This window comes from Rhinoraja longicauda, chromosome 37 (assembly GCF_053455715.1).
Source record: "Rhinoraja longicauda isolate Sanriku21f chromosome 37, sRhiLon1.1, whole genome shotgun sequence".
Classification (NCBI taxonomy): Eukaryota; Metazoa; Chordata; class Chondrichthyes; order Rajiformes; family Arhynchobatidae; genus Rhinoraja; species Rhinoraja longicauda.
This window is the reverse complement of record NC_135989.1, coordinates 15,483,928-15,509,448: the sequence shown is the minus strand read 5'-3', so window position 1 is coordinate 15,509,448 and position 25,521 is coordinate 15,483,928. Positions and strand designations below refer to the sequence as shown.

At 49.1% G+C, this 25,521-nt stretch overlaps 2 protein-coding genes across 6 annotated transcripts in view; both read right to left on the bottom strand.

Moving 5' to 3' along the window:
* dnm2a (dynamin 2a) overlaps positions 1-12,448 on the bottom strand; it is a 48,252-nt gene extending 35,804 nt beyond the window's left edge. For all 4 annotated transcript variants that reach the window (XM_078429602.1, XM_078429604.1, XM_078429603.1 and 1 more), the window contains exons 1-4: positions 12,218-12,448; positions 4,833-4,906; positions 3,441-3,590; positions 99-302 (exon numbers count right to left, since the gene is read on the bottom strand). In XM_078429602.1, the coding sequence (XP_078285728.1) occupies positions 99-302; positions 3,441-3,590; positions 4,833-4,906; positions 12,218-12,378 (589 nt within the window). In that variant the 5' untranslated portion in view covers positions 12,379-12,448. The remainder of the gene's footprint in view (positions 1-98; positions 303-3,440; positions 3,591-4,832; positions 4,907-12,217) is intronic.
* Positions 12,449-16,495: 4,047 nt separating this feature from the next.
* The window catches only part of LOC144610736 (uridine-cytidine kinase 2-like), a 13,013-nt gene continuing 3,987 nt past the window's right edge, over positions 16,496-25,521 (bottom strand). For both annotated transcript variants that reach the window (XM_078429669.1, XM_078429670.1), the window contains exons 3-7: positions 24,461-24,557; positions 22,932-23,074; positions 20,554-20,651; positions 19,404-19,452; positions 16,496-18,122 (exon numbers count right to left, since the gene is read on the bottom strand). In XM_078429669.1, the coding sequence (XP_078285795.1) occupies positions 17,989-18,122; positions 19,404-19,452; positions 20,554-20,651; positions 22,932-23,074; positions 24,461-24,557 (521 nt within the window). In that variant the 3' untranslated portion in view covers positions 16,496-17,988. The remainder of the gene's footprint in view (positions 18,123-19,403; positions 19,453-20,553; positions 20,652-22,931; positions 23,075-24,460; positions 24,558-25,521) is intronic.

Here is a 25,521-nt window from a genome sequence, read left to right as displayed (position 1 = left end):
GCACTAGCTTGCCTGTGCCATTATTTAATGTTTTTTCCAGCATACGTCCATCTCCATTACCTGCACCGTAGGTGACCAGGTGAAGAGCAGACTCTTACCTTGAGGATCCACCTCCTTCGCGATCTTCAGTGCATCGGAATTGGCAAGGTCGGAGTTGGCTGGCGTGACGGCCAAGATGAGACAGTTCTCCTTGCTGATGAACTGCATGATCATGTCCTTGATCTGATATTCGATATCAGCCGGCTGGTCTCCTACTGGCATCTTGGTGATACCCGGTAAATCGATCAACGTCAGGTTTAAAACTAGCAACACAGAGGGCAAGCGGAAGTATTAGGACCACTAATTACTCAACAAGCCACCCACTAGAAGCCCACACTATTACAGACCCACCCACTCTCATTTGGAGCCCCAGAACTTCTCAATACACGCACCTGCCTTGATCACGGCCAATGCACCTCACCTGACACCAAACAATCACCACCTACCCACCTATCACCCCACATTCTGGAGATTATGGTCTTGCTACACATTTTGCAAGTTCGGATGCTCAAATCCGTTACCCACAGTTGTCCCTGGCACAGTAATCAAAGGGTTAAACAACCAATACAATCCAGAATGGAAAATTATTTTAGCTAGAAGCAACGTTTGGAGGTTGCCACAGTTTAAGAATAAAGGGTAGGCCATTTAGAACTGAGATGAGGAAAAACTTTTTCAGTCAGAGAGTTGTGAATCTGTGGAATTCTCTGCCTCAGAAGGCAGTGGAGGCCAATTCTCTGAATGCATTCAAGAGAGAGCTAGATAGAGCTCTTAAGGATAGCGGAGTCAGGGGGTATGGGGAGAAGGCAGGAACGGGGTACTGATTGAGAATGATCAGCCATGATCACATTGAATGGCGGTGCTGGCTCGAAGGGCCGAATGGCCTCCTCCTGCACCTATTGTCTATAAAGATGATTAATGGTCAAGGAGGTCTGTTGAGAATGCTAAGAAAACATCAGCAAGAACATAGCAAGAACATCCGAAATGTGTGAATGGACACAAAATGCTGGAGTAACTTAGCGGGACAGGTAGCATCTCTGGAGAAAAGGAATAGGTGATGTTTCAGGCCGAGACCCTTCTTCAGACTGAGCGTCAGAGGAGAGGGAAACTAGAGGTATGAAAAGATACAAAGAAAGCATGAATCTATATCTTCGATGAAACTTAGTTTAATTTAGTTTATTATTGTCATATGTACCGAGGTACAGTGAAAAGCTTTTTTGTTGCATGCATTACGATCAGCTAAAAGACTATACAGATGCTCCCCGACTTACGATGCTTCGACTTGCGATAGTTCGACTTTGCGATGGTGCAAACGGCAGCGATCAGTAGCGAGCCTCAGCACGTGATCACGTGTATTAAATGCATTTTGACTTACAATATTTTCGGTTTGCGATGGGCTTCTCGGAACGGAACCCCATCGTAAGCTGAGACCCCATCGTAAGCTGAGGAGCACCTGTACATGATTACAGTCAAGCCGTCCACAGTGTACCGATACAGGATAAGGGAATAACGTTTAGTGCAAGATAAAGTCCAGTGACGTTCGATAAAAGATAGTCCGAGGGTTTCCGATGAGGTAGATGGCAGTAAAAACACAAAGTGCTGCCGGACTCAGCGGGTCAGGCAGCACCTAGGGAGTTATTGGACAGGTGACGTTTCGTGTCGAGGCCTCCTTCAGACTGATTGCGCGCATCAGTTTGAAGAAGGGTCCAGATCTGAAATGTCGCGTGACCATTCCCTCCACGCTGTCTGACCCGTTGAGTTCCTCCAGCGTCTTGTGTTTTGATCTGCAGTTTCTTGTATTAGCAATAAAGAAACTGTTTGTCTGGTTGTAGTGAGATAAGAGACAATGGTTTAGTCTAAGACGTCTCAGTTGCCATCCAAGGCCTCAGCAGTAGGAAGAAATGCCAGGCATAATCACGACAGTAAAAGATAGCTAGAGGCTGAAGTCAAGACAGCAAACTGGCGGCAAAAACGTACGTTCTCCCCGTGACCTGCGTGGGTTTTCTCCGAGATCTTCGGTTTCCTCCCACACTCCAAAGACGTACAGGTTTGGAGGTTAATTGGCTTGGTACATGTAAAAAAACGTCCCAAGTGTGTGTCGGGTCGTGTTAATATGTGGGGATCGCTGGTTTGTGCAGACTTGGTGGGCTGAAGGGCCTGTTTCCGCGTTGTATTTTTCGAACTAAAAATACTTGTGTGGTGAGACACAATCATTGAACCGATGAGAGGCGTGAGATCTCTGTCTGAACTGTTAGGAGATTGGTTCTGCACTAATTACTAGGATGCTACACCACTGGTGAGTGTAAAATGGAGGTGGATACATAACCAAAGTCTTTAGACTTTAGCGATACAGTGTGGAAACAGGCCTTTCGGCCCACTCAGTCCACACTGACCAGCAATCACCCCATACACTCGCACCATTGTATACACTAGGGACAATTTACAATTTTACCAAAGCCAATTAACCTACAAACCTGTTCGACTTGAGTGTGGGAGGAAATTGGAGTACCCGGAAAAAACCCACGTGGTCACAGAGAGAACGCACAAACTCCGTACAGACAGCACCTGTAGTCAGGATAGAACCCAGGTTTCTGGCACTGTAATGCAGCAACTCTACCACTGCGCCACCATGCCACCCAAGGACAAAGGGACAAAGATGGATGAAGTGGGTCAGACCTGGACTTGGCTATGATGTGGTATTACCTCAATGGAGAACAGGAGGGAGATGGGCCGAGCAAACTGGATTTAACTCCTTATGGAATCCTGTGAGAACCTGTAGCTAAGCGAGAACCTCGAACCATCACTCAGAAAGGAAGAAAACCCCCGAGTCTGGAACTCAGACAAAGGAAATCACAAGCATGAGACTGGTCACCTTATGCCCGGATGCAAGTCGTCTTTGAAAATAAGAGTTTGAATAAACCCGGGTATATCTTTCTCGTTTATGAGTGGTGTTTCTCTAACATAGTTGTGTTTTAGGCACAACATTGGGAATCTGTGTGTCACCATACTGGGATCGGTGGGTGTTGTTCTGGTCTTGCCACCACTCTCCTGAGTGGATGTGATGCCTAATTGAAGTCACTAGGACTTCAGACTGCAACTGGGGCACCACGGCAAATTCCTGCGGTCACTTAATCCGCCGCATGGTAACAATTACATCTCTTTTACTTGATGAGTCATCAACTGCATAATACACAAAAACTATTAGTTTCTCAACACTGCTTCCTTTCAAGGCCTTAAATACCCTTTGTCGTTTATCTGGTCTATGCCTTAAACAGATGTCAGTGCTACTTCAAGGAAGCAGAAACTCGTAGCCAATGCTCTCCCCACACACAGCTCAGAAGTCAGGAATAGTTCGCAAAAGTTTCTAAAGGGCCTGTGCCAAACAGCTTGAAGACCACACTCACCATGTGGCGAATACACTCTCAGGTTAATGGGAACTGCCGAGATCCCTTTATTGCTCCCCGTGATCCTGTCCGTTTCAACTTCGATTTCTTGTCGAACCTCATCAAAGTCTGTAAACTTCTTCCCCTTGCAATGCAGGAACTCAGCATGTTCTGTGGTGAAAGCAAACCGTGATTAAACTGCAGAAACTGACCCAGTGTAGTGGGGGGCTGGGTGCACTCAAACATGAGAGAAGCCTCAACAAAGATGCCAGTGCACACGGGGCCAAAGGTCAACGTTGAGTTGGAGGAAGCCATGTTGGGCACACACTGTTGCTTCAGAACAGCACAATGAGCAGTGTGAGCTTCAGCTCTTGGTTAATGAACAGTCACATAGAGTGCTGTCCCAACATCATTCCTTTGATGGCAGAACAGAAAGCAGAATATTGTTTAAACGGAGAGAGACTACAGAAGGCTGGAGTACAGGGGACCTCAGTGTCCTCATCGCTATCACGTAGTATGTCAAGTAATTAGGAAGGCACATGGAATATTGGTCCTCAGTGTAAGTGTAGGGCAATCCTGCTACATCGTACAGTGTGGCATTACCCATGGAGTAATTTGTGTGGTTTTATTTAGAGAGACAGCATGGAAACAGGCCCTTCGGCCCATCGAGTCCACGCCGACCATTGATCAATGGTTTCTGTGTTATCCCACTTTCTCATCCACTCCCTACACACTAAGGGCAATTTACTGCGGCCAATTAACCTCCAAAATCGCACGTCTTTGGGACGTGGGATAAAACTGGCGCGTGGTCACAGGGAGAATACGCAAACTACGCACGGACAGCACCCCAGGTCAGGATCGACACAGGTGTCCGGGACTGAGAGGCACTGCGCCACTGTGCTGCCCTTCGTAATCAAAGAGAGAGATGCTTGCTCTGGAGGCAGTTCAGACAGGGCTGTCTCGGTTGATTCCAGGGAGGAAGGAGTTGTCCTAGGAGGATAGGGTAAGTAGGCGAGGCCGATGGAGGCTAGAAGAATGCACGATGATGTTTTTGAAGCATATAAATTCATGGGGGGGGGGGTGGAGGTAGTCACTGAAAGGTCATTTCCTCTCCTGGGGTAACCAAATAGGGGGCATGGTTTCAATTAATGTATAGTCTGTTTTAGGTGGAGTTTGAAGGGAGGGGAAACAACATCTCAGCTATTTAGAATTCTCCAGCCATGGGATGTGCAGGGTACTTCACTGAATGTATTCAAAGCCAGGGTGGATGGATTTTGGACTGTAAGGATTGTGGGGATCAGGCAGAGATGTGGGATCAGCCCAGCCCCGGCCTCAGTGAACAGCTGATCGGGCTGCAGGGGCCACAAGAGCAACTGCTGCTCCCACTCCTCGCCCTGAAACTCATACACCTACCTGTTTTTGCATTGATCAGCTGCAGAATGAGTGGTCGGCGGGTGACGATCCCTGAGCCACGAGGAAGGAAATCCCTGAAAGCAGAAGAGGCACCAGTCAGCCTTTCCTCCCATCCATAGTGATCATGTTGTCATTCAAAGCAGAGTCACACATCGAGATCAGAGAGGCGGGAAAGCTCTCTGCACAGTTCATATTAGCACAACTTGGGTTTTTTTGTGATGGAGTGTGATGGAGACGCCTCTCATATTAACTAATATGTTTGCAAACCCGGACTAAAGAAATAGGTGACGTTTCAGGTTGAGACCCTTATTCAGGCCAGAAGAAGTGTCTCAACCCGAAAAGTCACCTATTCCTTTTCTCCAGAGATGCTGCCTGACCCGCTGAGTTACTCCAGCTTTTTGTGTCCATCTTTGGTTTCAACCAGCATCTGCAGTTCCTTCCTACACATGTTTCCAAACCTGTTGTCTTGCTGCAGGTAAGAATTTCATTGTTCCGTTTCTGTACATAGGACAATAAAACAGTGACTCATTCCACTTACAGCACTTGCTGTGTACACGGCTCAAACAGAACATATTGCCGTAAATAGACACAAAAAGCTGGAGTGACTCAGCGGGACAGGTAGCATCTCTGGAGAGAAGGAATGGGTGACATTGTGGGTCGACACCCTTCTTCAGACTATCCACGAGTTTCTTCCCAGCTGTTATCAGGCAACTGAATCATCCTACCACAACCAGAGAGCAGTGCTGAACTACTATCTACGTCTTTGATGTCCCAAGTCCTTGACTGGACTTATTGGCTTAACCTCGCACTAAACGTTATTCCCTTATCATGTAAATGGATCGATTGTAATCATGTACTATCTTTATGCTGACTGGACTACAAGCAACCAAAAGGTTTTCACTGTACCTCGTAGGAAAAAAACTGCAGATGCTGGTATAAATCGAAGGTAGACGCAAAATGCTGGAGTAACTCAGCGGGTCAGGCAGCATCTCTGGAGAGAAGGAATGGTAACGTTTTGGGTCGAGACCCTTTTTTCACTGTACCTCGGTACACATGACAATAAACTAAACTGAACTGAAACAGCATCCCTGCCCTCGTTCTCCCACTGCCACCCACCCCATTGAAGACACACACATCTCACAGGAGCTACTGTGCCACACCTGCTGCTATCAAATCTACTCCCTCAGGCTATGAGTTGGAGTCAACATTCACAAGGCAGGCTGTTCCTGTGAACAAACAATCGGTGCCACACTCCGACTGCTGCATCACTTCCACGGAGTTTGGGTCGGCACTCGTGCTCCTGTACGAGCCGCAAGCCTCCAGAATCATTCTTTCCCCTCAGCTTCAACATCGTTGTTAGCAAAGAACCCGCTGAAGTTTGGATGTGGAGGAAGGAACTGCAAATGCTGGTTTAAACCAAAGATAGACACAAAAAGTCGGAGTAACTCAGCGGGACAGGCAGCATCTCTGGAGAGAAGGAATGGGTGACGTTTCGGGTTGTGGCCATCTTCAGACCAGAAACGTCACCCATTCCTTCTCTCCAGACATGCTGCCTGCCCCGCTGAGATACTCCAGCTTTTTGTGTCTATCTTTGCTGAAGTTGGGTGCAGCCAACACCAAGACTGTGTGGCAGAGGACCATGGTCGAGGGACATTCCATGGTGAACACTGGGGGGCAGAGTGTGATGGAGACGCCCCTCAAACACGGGAAGGGATATCAACCCAGGGGGCCATGAGAGGCAAGGGTGCCCAGTATAAGAATAGTTTGTGAACACTACAAATATAACATGGTTATGGCCACGGCGGCGCAGCGGTAGAGTTGCTGCCTTGCAGCACCGGAGACCCAGGTTCCATCCCAACTACGGGTGCTGTCTGTACGGAGTTTGCACGTTCGCCCCGTGTTCGCGTGGGTTTCCCCCGAGATCACTGGTTTCCTCCCACACTCCAAAGACGTGCAGGTATGTAGTTTAATTGGCTTGGTGTGTGTGTTAAAAATTGTCCCCAGAGTGTGCAGGATTGTGTTAATGTGCGGGGATCGCTGGTCGTTGCGGACTCGATGGGCCTGTTTCCGCGCTGTATCTCTAGAGCGGCACGGCGGCAGAGTTGCTGCCTTACAGCGATTGCAGCGTCGGAGACTCAGGTTCGATCCTGACTACGGGCGCCTTCTGTACGGAGTTTGTACTTTCTCCCCGTGACCCACTGCATGGGTTTTCTCGGAGATCTTCGGTTTCCTCCCACACTCCATAGACATACAGGTATGTAGGTTAATTGACTGGGTAAATGTTTAAAAAAAATTGTCCCGAGTGTGTATAGGGTAGTGTTAATGTGCGGGGATCGCTGGGTGGCGCGGACTCGGTGGGCCGAAGGGCCTGTTTCCGCGCGTGTATTTCTAAATCTAAAATCTAAACATAAACACTAGTGAATCTATAAATGCTGAGAATATCAGAAGAACTTTTCACTGTTCTTGTTTTTTTTAAATTACTCTGAATGAAGTTTATTTTTGCGGACAATGAATCTCAGCCTATTCCATACCCAAAGTCAGAGAGCGCCCCTCCACCACCCACCTCCACAGCCACATTACTTCAGCAGCTGAGACGGGGCTGCAAAGTGAGATGGTTGCTGAAGTGAAGAGACACAAGAGTAAAGTCATATTTGAGGAATCAGTATTAATTAAAAGATTGTCAAGATCAGTGACGAGATTTGAAAAAGCCAGACACATACAAGCTCACGGCACAGGCACAGCAAGACAAGCATCCACAGTTCCCAGCGCCACCAAGTCCTCACTCACCAATGTATAGTCGCACTGATGTTAGAGATCCTTATGGAAATCTTTATAGGGCAGCACGGTGGTGCAGCAGTAGAGTTGCTGCCTTACAGCGCCAGAGACCCGCACATGATCCTGACCACGGGCGCTGTCTGTGCCGAGTTTGTACGTTCTCCATGTGACCGCGTGGGTTTTCTCCTGGTGCTCCGGTTTCCTCCCGCATTACAGAAGTGCAGGTTTGTAAGTTAATTGGCTTCCGTAAAATTGTAAATTGTCCCCAGTGTGTCGGGTAGTGCTAGTGTATGAGTGATCGCTGGTTGGAGTGGACTTGGTGGGCCGAAGGGTTTCCATGCTGTATCTCTAATCGTCATGACTTGGGTTTAATAGCAGCAAAGAGTGGGAATGGGTTGCTGCATTTGAGATCAATGAGCCACCACCAAAACCCCATTTAGTTGCTAAATTTCTAAATTCTGCTATTATCTCATATCCCTAATTTATGTTCTCACCAAGCAGTGGAAGTGGCTTTTCAAAACTATTCCTCATTTCAACCTCATCTTGTCTTGCAAATTGCATTTCATTACCCAACCTCCAATACCTGGGGCGATTTTATTGAATATCTTCGACATCCCCACCCAGGGACATAAACACTTTCCATAAAAACTTGCTCCACTAATCCTTTTAAAGTTTCAACCTTTAGTAAATACTTCATTAGCCCACATAAAATTACATCAGTCATCTGTTACCTGCTCCCCACTGTATCTGATACCCTTGCTACTCTTGCCTCCTCTGTAAAACTGCAAATTCCTCCTTAGAGATAGTTAACATGGAACGATCCTGTTGTGCCTACGGTTAGTAGATATCAGATTTAGTTTATTGATAACAGGTCCTTCGACCCACCGAGACCGCACCGACCAGTGATCCCCCCACATAACAATATCCTGCACACACTTGGGACAATTTACATTTATAACAAGCCAGTTAACCTAAACCGACCGGTACGTCTTTGGAATGTGGGAGGAAACCAAAGATCTCGAAGGAAATCTACGCAGTCACGGGGAGAACACACAAACTCCGTCCAGACAACATCCGTAGTCAGGATTGAACCCGGGTCTCTGCTGCTGTAAGGCAGCAACTTTAGTGCCGCACCACAGCCCCAGATGAAACTGGGCAGAACTCTGACAAAACGCATTTGCATTTCCACTCACAAACCCTGCTTCGTGGCAATATGACACTGTCAAATGGTTCTGTAACCATAGTCGAGGATCAGACTCCTTTTCTTAAAGGAAGAATATTGACCTACAAAGTGATATTTTCATTAGGAGCACAAAATGAAGGGGAAGGTCAAGGTAGTTAACAAGAAACCCAAACTTCAAGCACACCGTGATAAGAGTGTGAAACCTGCTCCACAATGACTGCCCAAGGCAAATCGAGTATCATGACGATTCAGGCTATGAACAAGGAAGTAAAGACAGGAAGAATTATGGTGAAGCAGCTATAGTTCTATTGCCTCACACCTCCAATGGCCCAGGTTCAATCAGACCTCTGGTGCTGCTTATGTGGAGTATGTGTAAGAAGGAACTGCAGATGCTAGTTTAAACCCAAGATAGACACAAAAAGCTGGAGTAACTCAGCGGGACTGGCAGCATCTCCCATGACCCGAACACACATGCTGGTTAGTTAATTTGCTACTGTCTGTCTCTATGTAGTCTAGGTGGGCAAGAGAAAATAGGTTGCAAAGCTACAGGGAAATAAAAAGGGAAATGGAGAAGGGTCTCGACCCAAAACGTCACCCATTCCTTCTCTCCCGAGATACTGCCTGCCTCGCTGAGTTACTCCAGCATTGTGTCTACCAGGGAAATGGGATTGTTGTATTGGAAGCTGCAATGGACTTGTTGGGTTGAGTGGCCTAGATCTGTCTCATAATATATATTTAAGTAAGTAATGTGCTTAGGGTGAGATAAAGGAGGGTGAAAGAATGCTCACCCTGAACATAAAGTCACAACATTTGTTCTGCCAAATAGATGATAAGAAGCAACGTCTATTTAAAAAAAAATTAGAACCATTCCTATTACCACATCAGAGTAATTACATGAGTGAAGGGGGGGTGGGGGTGGGGAGGGGTTGAAGAGAGCAAACAGACCAGCATCCTCTTCCATCTGAGCCAAAATTGAGGCCCAAACTACAGTCATTGAGTTCACATGCTCAACACCAGACTCCCAAAACAAACTCTCTCATGAAACAAGCTCCATCATGAAAGAAAATGACCAGGCAGACCGAAGAAAAAATTAGAGGGTGCTCTAAAAACTTCCTGCAAGAGACCCACAGGCACCGGAGAGGCACTGGTTCTCAATCACTCTCGAGGTGGAGCATGTTGGGATCGTACTGAAAGCCTCATGTCTCCTCTATCAGGAGCACACAGCTATCCACCCAGTCACCCTATCAGCCACCTCCTGCCCCATCTGTAGAGTCTACCACTCCAGCCACATCATTACAAGAACTGACCCTGATTATTCCACATCTTTTATTGCCTCCAGCCCTTCACCACTCCTCTACCCCCTACTTTCAATTTGAAGAAGGGTCCCAAGCCGAAACATCACCCATCCTTTTTCTCCAGATCCGCTGAGTTACACCAGCACTTTGTGTCTATCTTTGCTATAAATCAGCCTTGTTTCTACAACCCACAAAACCTGGACACTCTCTATTCTGATAGGTTATCCGCAAAGATAACAATTCCTGGATAAAGATGGCATGAAGTGGGTGGAGAGGCTGGAATAGGGTAAACCCTAACACAAGAAAGAGATCAGTCAGCAATATCATGCCTGAACTTCCACCATGGCCCAATTTTCCTGTCCTACCCCCATTCAACGACTAACCCTTCACAACATTGCTGCAGTACAGAATTCCACAGATTTATCTCCGATGTGAAGAAATATCTCCTACTTTCAATCACAAACAGCCAACAGATTATGAGATAAACAAATGCTTGGAATGAAAAGGTTGGAGAACAAGGAGGCAGGGACTGGGGAGAGGGAGGTGTGTATGAAAGGAATGGGGTTAGTGGGATGGGGTGCATGAGGACAGCTATATGCAGGTGGGTGTGGGTTGAGTGGTCCGGGGTGCAGCAGGGGGATTGGTTACTGTGGGCAGGATATGTGTGCTCATTTGCCATGGGGTGATTGTGGGGTGCAAGGAGCAGGAAAGGGTACGGTGTGGGTGTGAGTTGGACAAGTGTTGAATTTCTATTGTTAGGGTGTGGCAGCGTGTGGAGTGTTCATTTGCCAAAGGGGTGGGTGTGGGGTGTAACGGGAATGGTGCAGCTACTAGGGAGGAGGGGGGGACTGGGGTGCAGGAGGAGCGGGTGAGGGTGCAGGGGGAGTGGGTGAGGTGGTAATGGAGTGGGTGCAGGGGGAGTGGGTGGACTGCGAGGCGGGCGGGTGGGGGTGCAGTGGTAATAGAGTGGATGCATGGGGTGTGGGTGGGGTGCAGTGGGAGAGGGTGGGACGTGAGTGCAGGTGAAGTGGGTGCGAGGGGAGTGAGTGGGTGGGGTGCGAGTGCAGGTGAAGTGGGTGCGGGTGGTGATGGAGTGGGTGCGAGGGGGGTGAAGTGGGTGCGGGTGGTGATGGAGTGGGTGCGATGGGGGTGAGTGGGTGCGGGTGATAATGGAATGGGTGCGAGGGGCGAGAGTGGGTGGGGTGCGAGTGTTGATGGAATGGGTGCGAGGGGGGTGAAGTGGGTGGTGATGGAGTAGGTAGGAGAGGGGGAGTAGGTGGGGTGGTGATGGAGTGGGTGCATGGGGTGTGGGTGGGGTGCGAGTGTAGAGGGAGTAGGTGGGGTGTAGGGGGAGTGGGTGCGGGTGGCAATGGAATGGGTGCGAGGGGCGTGAGTGGGTGGAGTGTAGTGGGAGTGGGTGGGGCGCGGGTGCAGTGGGAGTGGGTGCGAGGGGGGTGAAGTGGGTGCGAGGGGAGTGGGTGGGGAGCGAGTGTTGATGGAATGGGTGCGAGGAGGGTGAAGTGGGTGGTGATGGAGTAGGTAGGAGGGGGGGGAGTAGGTGGGGTGGTGATGGAGTGGGTGCATGGGGTGTGGGTGGGGTGTAGGGGGAGTGGGTGCGGGTGACAATGGAATGGGTGCGAGGGGCGTGAGTGGGTGGAGTGCAGTGGGAGTGGGTGGGGCGCGGGTGCAGTGGGAGTGGGTGCGAGGGGGAGGTGCGGGTGGTGTGGGAGTGGGTGCGAGGGGGGTGAAGTGGGTGCGGGGGGAGTGGGTGGGGAGCGAGTGTAGGGGGAATGGGTGGGGGATTAAGACAGTGGGTGGGGGAGCGGGGGGAGTAATGGAGGAGTGGTGGGGGAGTAATGGAGGAGTGGTGGGGGAGTAATGGAGGAGTGGTGGGGGAGTAATGGAGGAGTGGTGGGGGAGTAAGGGAGTGGGTGCGGCGGGGTGTTAGGATGCTCGGGCTGGGGTGAAGTTTAATTTAATTCCGGGAAGTGGACGTTGGGGAGGCCGCGCCTTGGACGGGTTCGTGTTCCGGCTCCGCTCCACCCCGGGGCCGGGCCTGGGCCTCTCCCCTCGGCCTCTCCCACCGTCCCCATCCCCGGGCCTCTCCCCTCGGCCTGTCCCCGCGGCCCCACCTGCCCACGAAGTTCTCCAGCACCGAGCTCTTGCCGGCGCTCTGGCCGCCCACCACGGCGATCTGCGGCAGGTCGAGGTTGCAGCTCTGCCCGATGGTGCTGAAGGCGTCCTGCAGCTTGTTGACGAGCGGGATCAGGTCCTCCATGCCCCGGTTCCCCATGGCGTCGGTGCGGGTCCCGATCCCGATCCCCGGCCACGGGCCCCGGACTACTCGCTCACTCCCAGCGGCGCCTCCGGCCTGCGCTTCCGCCCAGCCCCTCCCATTGGCCGGAGCCGCCGTCACTCAGAAAGGGGACGGGCTGAAGCCGGAGTCACCCTACTCTGATTGGGTCAGACCGCTGTCAATCGGCCGGGACAACCAATCAAACCTCACCTCTGCAAGCGGGGGCGGGCCTCTGCGCTCCTCATCGTTGTGTGGCTCTGCTCGGATTGGGCCGGATGGCCGTCAGTCAGCAAGCACAACCAATCGCACATCAGTTCGGGCTCGGAGGGCGGGCCCAGGGTCGCCATGGAGACGGCGCCGGGGATCTGACGTCGCAGAGTGCTGGAGCAACCCATTACGTCACAGCTAGCAGCATCTCTGGAGAGAAGCAGTCACTCAACTCCCCTCCCATGCACAGTCCCAGTGGGACCAGAGGCTCACAATAACAGGGTGTACCTTTGGAAAGGAGATGTGGAGGAATTTATTTGGCCAGAGGATGGTGAATTTAGTTTATAGATTATTCGTGTAAGGTTAATTTCCAGAATGGTATTCGTACAGGTTAATTCCCGGAATGGCGGGACTGTCATATGTTGAATGACTGGAGACTGGGCTTGTATACACTGGAATTTAGAAGGATGAGAGGGGATCTTATCGAAACATATAAGATTATTAAGGGGTTGGACACGTTAGAGGCATGAAACATGTTCCCAATGTTGGGGGAGTCCAGAACCAGGGGGTCACAGTTTAAGAATAAGGGGTAGGCCATTTAGAACTGAGACGAGAAAAAACTTTTTCAGTCAGTTGTAAATTTGTGGAATTCTCTGCCTCAGAAGGCAGTGGAGGCCAATTCTCTGAATGCATTCAAGAGAGTTAGATAGAGCTGTTAAGGATAGCGGAGTCAGGGGGTATGGGGAGAAGGCAGGAACGGGGTGCTGATTGAGAATGATCAGCCATGATCACTTTGAATGGCGGTGCTGGCTCGAAGGGCCGAATGGCCTCCTCCTGCACCTATTGTCTATTGTGTCATCGCACAACTGTTTACCAATAGCGAGCAAATTTTAATGCCACGTGGTTGGCCTCTGCAAGATCCTTTACAGTGCATGTGTCATGCAGTATGTCACAGCTCAGATGTTGCATAGTCTGGAGGCCCCGTCCGCACTCCCAGTCTGCTGCATCGTCGATACATCCCCACTTCAGCATGTTTGATTTGCTCCTCCCCATGCCTGTCCGCAGTCTGTTGAGACTGCGCTAGGTTGTCCACGGTTGGTTGGAACCTGGTGGGACTTGCTCAGAGGGACCGATCGCCATGTGAATGTCTTCCGGAGATACAGCACGGAAACGAGTCCTCGCCGACCAGCGATCCCCACACTGGGGAAAATTTACATTTCTACCAAGCCAATTAATCTACAAACCCGCACGTCTTTAGAGTGTAAGAGGAAACCGAAGTACTCAAGAGAAAACCCACACAGGTCACGGGGAGAACGTGCAAACTCCGTATTGTGTGTAGGATAGTGTTAATGTGCAGGGATCGCTAGTTGGTGCGGACTCGGTGGGCCGAAGGGTCTGTAACCGTGCTGTATCTCTAAACTAAACGAAACATCGCAATTTGGAAATGCATCATTGTTTGGTTCAAATTAATTCATATCCTGAAGCAACTGCTTGAGATCTGGGCAGGAAGTGAAACAATGATCTCACCACTGAGAATTACTGTCATTCTTCACACTGGAGTAAATTATTGACTTGACCAGATCTGGAACAGTGGCAGAGACACACCATAGGGATATTCTGGCCATTAATTCATTATCTAAAATTTGAAGCAGAAGCAACAAACTCAGCTCAATACCATTGAGTTTTAAGCTACCACTAAGGTGGCTGGAATGCAGAGAGCTGTTTGGTTTTATTTAGGTACAGGCACAGCCAGTGTGAAGGATGGCTGAACGTCAATGACATTCTATACCAGCTGACCAGTTCAAAGCGACAGTTGTGATACTGACTGGGAAGACTTGGCAGCTTCCTTTTCCAACTTGAAGGTGTCACAAAATGCTGGAGTAACTCAGTGGGTCAGGCAGCATCTCTGGAGAGAAGGAATGGGTGACGTTTCGGGTCGAGACCCTTCTTCAGATACCTTCGATTTGTACCAGCATCTGCAGTTATCATATCATATCATCATATCATATATATACAGCCGGAAACAGGCCTTTTCGGCCCTCCAAGTCCGTGCCGCCCAGTGATCCCTGTACATTAACACTATCCTAGGGACAATTTTTTACATTTACCCAGCCAATTAACCTACATACCTGTACGTCTTTGGAGTGTGGGAGGAAACCGAAGATCTCGGAGAAAACCCACGCAGGTCACGGGGAGAACGTACAAACTCCTTACAGTACAGCACCCGTAGTCAGGATCGAACCTGAGTCTCCGGCGCTGCATTCGCTGTAAAGCAGCAACTCTACCGCTGCGCTACCGTGCCGCCTTTTCATATCATCATATCATATCATCATCATATATATACAGCCGGAAACAGGCCTTTTCGGCCCTCCAAGTCCGTGCCGCCCAGTGATCCCCGTACATTAACACTATCCTACACCCACTAGGGACAATTTTTACATTTACCCAGCCAATTAACCTACATACCTGTACGTTTTCCTACTTGGATTCTTAGTGGTGCCTTGGTCAGCTCATTATTTAGAAAGAATCAATCAACGGGGAGATGTTAGCAGTGTTGCAAGCCTTAATCTTTTATTGATCTTTATAAATTCCTTTTCAGTTATTTACATATACTAAAAATAAACATCTGATGGAAATGAACTCAAATTTCAGTTCATCCCTCTCCGCGAGTAGCAGTGAACAACCATACCAACCCAAGTCACATAAATCACAAAGCATCATCAGCCCTTGGTCTTTTCAGTTAGTTGCTCAATGGTACTCACTACTCACCCACAGCCACATCATTAAACGTCAATTTAATTCAACGGACTTCAAGTAATAGGCATTAAGTGCAAGACTGTTGTTCAGTCAGACAGCAGAATGGTGAAGAGAGAAATAAGCAATTAGCTGTTGGAAAAAAACATCCTGCAATATCCCCACAGCTCACCTCACCCCCTCCTCCCTCCCCCACCCCACACTGACGAGGAACCGCTCAATTGCAGAAAGTGCGGTTGGAATCGCAGCAACTGGTGGATCCCAGCTGTCGACAAAACAAAGAGTGATGTTCACACGCTACGTTTCATCCATGCCAACACTGCGTGTACAGCATTGGAGTCAGACAGGACAATTCGGAAATAAATGTCTTTCAACCACAGGAAAACAAAAACCAAGGTAGGAATGGATCGGCAGCCAGAAGTGGACAATGTTAGTGCTGCTTCAGTCTGAGCACAATGCCTCAAATCACACAGGACATTTACTTCAAACACAAAACACTGTCATGACAGAGCAATCCCAACTCCCCTCAGAGGGGGGGTGGTCTCTGTAGCTCTTAAATACTATAGCCTCATGAAATGAACTTGGCAGTTTCTCTCAAATCATTCCAGTTTGATTGTTAATTATGACATCCTTGCCCCCCTAAACATGAAATAATACAACAGGTGCCACGAGCAGGTTATCCAATGGCAGTTCCTCACCAAGTTACTGAACTGTTTTCCCGGTCCCGCTCCTCATGGCTATTTCAGAGCAATAGGACATAATTCCAGTGATGAGTGTGAGATCCAGTCAAAGTGCAATTCCTGTCAAACCTAAAGTTTAAATTTTTACTTACTTTCACAATTCCAATAATTAAACATAACACACTGTGTCTAGACACAGTACAGCACCCTACAATGGTATGGGTACCTGTCCTAACTACCATATTAATCCAGTTTTGCTCATGCTATGTAAATCCCACCAAGCTTCTTGATGGTCAGACTATAACAAAGGCCATAATGGGAAGTGGTTGGTAACGTATCAAAACGCTGTAACCATTCCAAAGATACACACAAAATGCTGGAGTAACTAAGCGGGATCGGCAGCATCTCTGGAGAGAAGGAATGGGTGACGTTTTGAGTCAAGACCCTTCGTCAGGCTTAAGGAGTCTGAAGAAGGGTCTTGACCCGAAACATCACCCATTCCTTCTCTCCAGAGATGCTGCCAGTCCCGCTGAGTTACTCCAGCATTTTGTGTCTATCTGCAGTTCCTTCCTACATGAATTGAGTAATGGAAGAATCTTAACTTCCTGCCTCCGTGTGAAAATCTCGCACATTAAACCATTAAGAACGGCCATTTATGGATCAGCAGCCCATGGATTTATCCAGAGTGTGCTGACACAAATCTGCCAGAACGCTCTAACCATTTGGAGAAACCAAATGGGCAAAAGCAGGACGGTAGATATAACAGTACCTGGAATATGCCCTACATTAACTCACCCAAGACACAAAGGAAACGTGCACCAGCAGAATTCAACGCCTCCAGCAACCAGTGGCGAGACAAAACACGGCTAGGGTGGGATAAAGAATGTCCGTTCACGTCAGATTTTACTCTGCAGCTCATTTACCAACAAGTGAAAAGCTAGAACTAAAGCCAGCTACACAAAGCTTCAGAGCAATGTGTACAATTCTGGGCATCGCATTTTAGAAAGGACACCCTTAACTGGGTGTGAATGAGGGGAAGGAAATGATTGCATCTTGCACCAGTGATCGAAAACACGGCTGCGATAAGAGTGTGGCTCAAAAGACTCACAAATGTGCGTGCAAAGCTCAACTATAGCACGAGATGCACTTTACTCCACTGAATCCATACAAGGGTAGTTTATGTGGCACAATCCTTTCATGGCACAATCGAGCCTATGTGCAATGTCTATTTAATGGTCTCCTTGAGTCTTGCTTCAAGCAAGTTGTTACCTGTTCCGGTCAATTCACTGAGTGCAGGCGTTTTATACAGGGTAGAGGGTTGATGGTTCAAATCCCAGAGGACAGATAATCGCTCGCCCACACACAGACCAGGCTGTGACACCTCAAATTAGGTCAGAAATCAACTTGGCACTTATCCTTGGATGGACTCTCCAAACCAAGGAGGTAGGGGCTACACACCACAAGTGCTCCATCCCACTCCCCAAAGTGAAATGGGTGACATCGGTTTATTCACAAAATGCTGGAGTAACTCAGCAGGTCAGGCAGCATCTCGGGAGAGAAGGAATGGGTGACGTTTCCGGTCGAGACCCTTCTTCAGACCCTTCTTCTCGACCGGAAACGTCACCAATTCCTTCTCTCCCGAGATGCTGCCTGACCTGCTGAGTTACTCCAGCATTTTGTGAATAAACCGATTTGTACCAGCATCTGCAGTTATTTTCTTAAAGAAAAGTCAACAGAAGGCTATGGGGTCAATACTCCCCGTGACAGGTATACTGCCCAACCAATGATTGCAGATGCATTGAACCATTCCTGCACACACGCCACCTACTGCTAACAAGGGGAAATGAGACCTTGTCGTGAGGAAAGAGGTGGGGGGGGAGGGGTGGGGAGCACAGCTATCCACACGGCGAGACTCTTGACGGTGAAGAGGTGGATGGTGACGGTGCTCCCGAGCTGTGGTCCGGGGTCAGTGTGGCCGGGTGCTGGACTCGGAGCTGTGTCGGCTGCGTAATATGGAGTGTCCGTTCACACAGCCATTGCGTTTGGTCAGGCCACCTGCCAGGATATCCTGAATATGCTGCACAATCAGGTTGATGGCAACTGGAAAGAGAAAAGAAAGAAAGATTCCAAATGCATGCCATAATCAAAACCTGACAACTGCTCATTCCACTTTCCAACCCCCCCTCCAAGTTTCCACACATTCATGGATAAGGTTCACGGGTTATAGGAGCAGAATTAGGCCATTCGAACCATTGTGTCTACTCCGCCATTCAATCATGGCTGATCTCTGCCTCCTAATCCCGTTTTCATGCCTTCTCCCCGTAACCCTTGACACCCGTCCTAATCAATAATTCGCTGGAATTCCAGGAATGAGTGGGTTAGCATATGATGAGCGTTTGACAACACTGTGTGTAAGAAAATAACTGCAGATGCTGGTACAAATCGAAGGTATTTATTTCACAAAATGCTGGAGTAACTCAGCTGGTCAGGAGAAGGAATGGGTGACGTTTCGGGTCGAGACCCTTCTTCAGACTGAAGAAGTTTGACAACACTGGGCCTGTACTCGCTGGAGTTTGGAAGGTTGAGGGGGGGACCTCATTGAAACTTACAGAATAATGAAAGGCATAGATAGAGTGGATGTGGAGAGGATGTTTCCACTGGTGGGAGAGTCTAGGACCAGAGGTCACAGCCTCAGAATTAAAGGGTGCTCTTTTAGAAAGGAGCTGAGGAGGAACTTCTTTAGTCAGAGGATAGTTAATCTGTGGAACTCATTGCCACAGGGGGCTGTGGAGGCCAAGTCAATGGATAATTTAAGGCAGAGATAGACAGATTCATGATTAGAATGGCTGTCAAGGGTTATGGGGAGAAGCCAGGAAAATGGGATAAGGAGGGAGAGATAGATCAGCCATCACAAAATGCTGGAGTAACTCAGCAGGTCAGGCAGCATCTAGGAGAGAGGGAATGGGTGACGTTTTGGGTCGAGACCCTTCTTCAGACTGAAGAAGGCCCAGTGTTGTCAAACGCTTATCATATACTAACCCACTCATAGATCAGCCATGTTTGAATGGCGGAGTAGACTTGAGGGGCCGAATGGCCTAATTCTGCTATCGCATATGAACTTATCCATGACAGAGAGGCAGTCAGCACTTGCGAGAAGGAACACTTCTGAACACCAGGCATCCTCATGAACTTTGGAACCGTTGGTTTGGGCAGATGAAGTGATTAGAAATTACTGCATTATTTCAAAGCATGAGTGGACTCGATGGGCCAAATGGCCTAATTCTACTACAACTTGTGAAAAACTTCTAACCCAGGCATTGGGTGGCGAGGTGGCCTCTAATCATCATGCTGACAAGGCCAACCTGCTGGGTGTGAACTCACCTAGATTTTCGACTCCCCGGGGGATAATAACATCAGCATATTTCTTGGTCTGCAGATGAGAACGACAATCAATTAATCAGCAACAGATGCAGGGACCATTGGCTGCAACAAAGTGGCGTACAAGTGGGTGACAATCGACAATAGGTGCAGGAGGAGGCCATTCGACCCTTCGAGCCAGCACCACCATTCAATGTGATCATGGCTGATCATTCTCAATCAGTACCCCGTTCCTGCCTTCTCCCCATACCCCTTGACTCCGCTATCCTTAAGAGCTCTATCTAGCTCTCTCTTGAATGCATTCAGAGAATTGGCCTCCACTGCCTTCTGAGGCAGAGAATTCCACAGATTCACAACTCTCCGACTGAAAAAGTTTTTCCTCATCTCAGTTCTAAATGGCCTACCCCTTATTCTTAAACTGTGGCCCCTTGTTCTGGACTCTCCCAACATTGGGAACACGTTTCCTGCCTCTAACGTGTCCAACCCCTTAATAATCTTATACGTTTCGATAAGATCTCCACTCATCCTTCTAAATTCCAGTGTATACAAGCCTAGTCGCTCCAGTCTTTCAACAAATGACAGTCCCGCCATTCCGGGAATTAACCTAGTAAACCTACGCTGCACGCCCTCAATAGCAAGAATATCCTTCCTCAAATTTGGAGACCAAAACTACACACAGTACTCTAGGTGAGGTCTCACCAGGGCCCAGTACAACTGCAGAAGGACCTCTTTGCTCCTATACTCCTCCCATTGTTATGAAGGCCAACATTCCATTGGCTTTCTTCACTGCCTGCTGTACCTGCATGCTTCCTTTCAGCGACTGATGCACTAGGACACCCAGATCTTGTTGTACGTCCCGTTCCTAATTTGACACCATTCAGATAATACTCTGCCTTCCTATTCTTACCACCAAAGTGGATAACCTCACACTTATCCACATTAAACTGCATCTGCCATGCATCCACCCACTCACACAACCTGTCCAAGTCACCCTGCAACCTCATAGCATCTTCCTAACAGTTGACACTACCACCCACGCCCTCAATAGCAAGAATATCCTTCAGCAGGTGAGAGACTGCCCCCAGGTGGCATTCAATGACAGCAACGAGAGTGGTGACCAGACCACTCCGACCACAGTGTCCCCTTTGCTCACCGGGAGGCAGAATTCCTCGAAGGCTGGCTTGACGAACGTGGTGTACTGCGTCAGGATCTGCTCCAAGTCCCGGCCCCGCTCGTTGATGTCCCGCAAAACTGAGATGTGAGGAGAAATAAATTTAACACCTTGAAGAGGCACGGTGGTACAGCGGTAGACTCGCTGCCTCTCAGCGCTGGAGACTCGGGTTTGATCCTGACTACGGGTCCAGATCCTCAGTCTGAAGAAGGGTCTCAACCCGAAACGTCACCCATTCCTTCTCTCCCGAGATGCTGCCTGACCCGCTGAGTTACTCCAGCATTTTGTGAATAAATACCTTCGATTTGTACCAGCATCTGCAGTTATTTTCTTATACTGACTACGGGTGCTGTCTGTATGGAGTTGTGCAGGAAAATAACTGCAGGTGCTGGTACAAATCGAAGGTAGACACAAAACGCTGGCGTAATTCAGCAGGACAGGCAGCATCTCTGGAGAGAAGGAATGGCTGACATTTCGGGTCGAGACCCTTCTTCAGACGTTTGGAGTTTGTACATTGTATGGAGTTTGTACGTTCTCCCCGTGACCTGCGTGGGTTTCCTCCGAGACCATCGGTTTCCTCCCACACTCCAAAGACGTACAGCTTTATAGGTTAATTTGCTTGGTACAAATGCAAAACTGCCCCTAGTGTGTGTAGGATAATGTGAATGTGGGGATCGCTGTTCGGTGCGGACTCAGTGGGCCGAAGGGCCTGTTTCCGTGCTGTATCTCAAAACTAAACTAAACTAAAAAGATAGACACAAAATGCTGGAGTAACTCAGCAGGACAGGAAGCATCTCTGGATAGAAGGAATGGGTGCCATTTTGGGTCAAGACCCTCTGTCAGAACAGCTTGAACGTTTGCTACTCCAACTCCGCAGCCTGATAGATGCTGAGATTGGTAAGAGCACGCAAGGGCCGGGGAAGATGAGAGCAGGAAAATTGCCTCAAGACAGAAACCGTGCTGGAACCTCACGCCATGTCCTGTAGAAGGGTCCCAACCCAAAGCATCATCCACAGATGCTGCCTGACCCGCTGAGTTCCTCCAGCACTGTTTTTGCTCAAGATTCCAGCATCTGCAGTCTCTTGAGTTGCCATGGCGCGTTGCTCCAACAGCACCCCGAGATTCAGCCCCTCACTCCAGGTTGATCTTTGCCATCACACTGGGGCCAAAATAGTTCGGAGGACCAAGATGTGAGGATTGGAAGCGAAAAGCCCTGGGAGCTGATTGGAATCAGGATCATGCAAATCAAGATGCATGGTGACACGGTGGCGCAGCGGTAGAGTTGCTGCCTTACAGCGAATGCAGCGCCGGAGACTCAGGTTCGATCCTGACTACGGGCGCCGTCTGTACGGAGTTTGTACGTTCTCCCCGTGACCTGCGTGGGTTTTCTCCGAGATCTTCGGTTTCCTCACACACTCCAAAGACGTACAGGTTTGTAGGTTAATTGGCTGGGCAAATGTAAAAATTGTCCCTAGTGGGTGTAGGATAGTGTTAATGTGCGGGGATCGCTGGGCGGCGCAGACCCGGTGGGCTGAAGGGCCTGTTTCTGCGATGTATCTCTAAATCTAAACAGAACTGCGAATTTTAAGGGGATGATGCAGGTTGGAGATGAGATCAATTTCTCGTTCCATCCATTCTCCACCCACTTCCCCTTTTACGTTCAGACCCCTCTATCCCCAGCTTGTCACAGTGGTCTTCCCTTCCCTGAACACCTGTGAACCATCCATCCCCCACCTTCATTTTTCCTTTGGCTCCTGTCCATTCATTCCCAATCCTACACCAATTCCCAGGATTCCCTTCCTTACCTGTTGCCTTCTCATATAATCACCCCCAACAGCGGAGACCCACCCCAGAGAGCTTCTCCGAAGCCGTCTCATCATCCCTGCACCTTACCCTGGATGAATATGTCCTGCAAACTATTTTGGCCCCAGCGTCAGGGAAAGGATCAACCTGGAGTGAGGGGGCTGAATCTCGGGCTACTTTTGGAGCAGGGCGCATGGCAACGCAAGAGACTGCAGATGCTGGAATCTTGAGCAAAAACAGTGCTGGGGGAACTCAGCGGGTCAGGCAGCATCTGTGGATGACTCTTTGGGTTGGGACCCTTCTGCAGGACATGACGCAAGGCTCCAGCACGGTTTGGGTCTTGAGGCAATTTTTCCTGCTCTCATCTCCTCCCCTGGCCATTGCATGCTCTTTCCAATCTCGGCAAATATCCGGGTGCAGTTTGGGTAGCAAACGATCAAGCTGTTCCGAAGGAGGGTCTCGACCCGAAACGTCTCAATCCCAGCCCACAGATGTCCATCGCCAACCACCTCATGAATTCCTCCCTCCCACTCACCCGCCTCGCGCAGAGCCCTCACCTCTACGAGAGAGACGCGTGTCGGCATCTGTGTCAACGAAGAGCTTCATGTGGAACATATCCCTGATCTCCTGGCAATAGAAAACCAGAATGCCCTCGAAAAGAACCACATCTGCGGGATAAACCGACAGCATCTCTGGCTTCCTGCAAGAAGAAACCTCGTCATCACAGGTGTCAATGCAAGAGACTACAGATGCTGGAATCTTGAGCAAAAACAGTGCTGGAGGAACTCAGCGGGTCAGGCAGCATCTGTGGATGATGCTTTGGGTTGGGACCCTTCTGCAGGACATGACGCAAGGCTCCAGCACGGTTTGGGTCTTGAGGCAATGTTTCCTGCTCTCATCTCCTCCCCAGACCATTGACACAGACATGGACTAACTCTGTCTTTTATCCAGACCCACCTTCCTCTATTCAACCCACTCCTTCTGTTTGTATTCATGATCAGTAAGTTCATGTTCTTAGGTTCTAGGAGCAGAAGTAGGCCATTCGGCCATCGTGTCTATTCTGCCATTCCATCATGGCTAAAATATCTCTCCCTCCTGCCTGACACCCGTACTAATAAAGAATCTGTCAATCCCTGCCTTAGAAATATCCATTGACGGCCTCCACAGCCGTCTGTGGCAATGAATTCCACAAATTCACCATCCTCTGACCAAAGAAATTCCTCCTCATCTCCTCAAATCCTTTTATTCTGAGGCTGTAGCCTCTGGTTGGAGGCTCGCCCACTAGTGGAAGCATCCTCTCCACATCCAGTCTATGGAGGCTATTCACTATTTGGTAAGATTCTATGAGGTCTCCCCTCATCCTCCTAAACTGCAGCGAGCACAGGCCCAGTGCCGTCAAACGCTTATCATATGTTAAACTCACACTTCTCTCTTCTTTTTTAAACCCTTCCTTGGATTGAGAAACATTGGGTTTACCAGTGTACAAATTGATTCTGCCCAAGGCAGCAGTCACCTTTTTGAATAGGAAAAAAAACTGCAGATGATGGTTTAAATCGAAGATAGGCACAAAATGCTGGAGTAACTCAGCGGGTCAGGCAGCTTCTCAGGAGAGAAGGAATGTGTGATGTTTCGGGTCGAAACCCTTCTTCTTTTTGACCTCATTTCCTGTGTTCCCCAAACCAATCTCTTTAAAGCCTGGATAATTTCCATAGAAAAGATGAAAGATGCTAACACACTACCTCACGCCTCCCTCCCTGAGTTTATGTGTGGAGAGGGCGATTGGTGTGCTGGCTAATCCATCCCACCTCAAGCTTCACAGGAATCCTGTAGCATCTCACCAACTGGGGACCACGGAGCCTTGGTCAATCAAACCAGGTGCATTGTCCAAAGTGACACCAGACCCACTCTCCCTCTGTGAAGTGAGGTATCGAATAGTGACAGGCTTGGATACATATCCACTCTATCCAGGCCTTTCACTATTTTGTAAGTTTCAATGTCCCCACCTCGTCCTTCTAAACTCCAGCGAGTAGAGGCCCAGTGCCATAATTTCAGGGCTTATGTAACAATCACAGCTGCTGATACAAACCGTGAATGATTAACAAAGTCATAGACTGGAATCAGCACTGTCATCCCGTTGATAATGTCCTTGAGGGTGCGGAGAATCAGCGCGTTGTCAAATGCATCTGTGGATGGCAGAAAGGCACAGTCGTCAGTGGGCTGTGTCTGGAGACAACAGCAGGAGCCAAAACCCAGTCACAATGCCCATGTAACACAGTCTCCCCCAGACAGAGAATCTCCTCTGCTGCTGTGTGCACCTACCCAACCCTTCGCCTCCTCCTGCAATGCTACCTCTATCTCCATCCGCAACGTCCCTGCCCCTAAGGGCGGCACAGTGGTGGAGTTGCTGCTTCACAGCGCCAGAGACCCAGGCTCGATCCTGACGATGGCTGCTGTCTGTGCGGAGTTTGCACGTTCTCCCTGTGACAGCGTGGGTTTCCTCTTGGTGCTCTGGTTTCCTCCCATACTCCAAAGACATGCAGGTTTGTTAGCCCATATTTTGCCTGGGCAGTTTGCAGCCCAGTGGTATGAACATCGACTTCTCCAACTTTAGATAGTTCCTCTGTCCCTTCCGTCCCCTCCTCCTTCCCAGATCTCCCTCTATCTTCCTGTCTCCACCTATATCCTTCCTTGGTCCTGCCCCCCTGACATCAGTCTGAGGAAGGGTCTCGACCCGAAACGTCACCCATTCCTTCTCTCCCGAGATGCTGCCTGACCTGCTGAGTTACTCCAGCATTTTGTGACTAAATACCAGGTTTGTTAGTTAATTGGCTTCTGTAAAATGTCCCTAGCGTGCGGGATAGAGCTCATGCAAAGGTGATTGCCAGTCGATGCGGACTCAGTGAGATGAAAGGCCTGTTTCCCTGCTGTATCTCTAAACTAAACAAAATCAGCTCCCCCCTCACCACCACTCTCAGTGACCCTCCAATGGGCACTCATACTCCTCAACCCTCTCCTCCCATTGTCTTTGCTTCTTTAACTTTCCGTCTCCACTGTAGTCCCTTATCATGCATCTATCCATACACCGTAAATGGCTCATTTAAAATCATGTGTGGTCTTTCCGCTGACTGGTTAGCACGCAACAAAAGC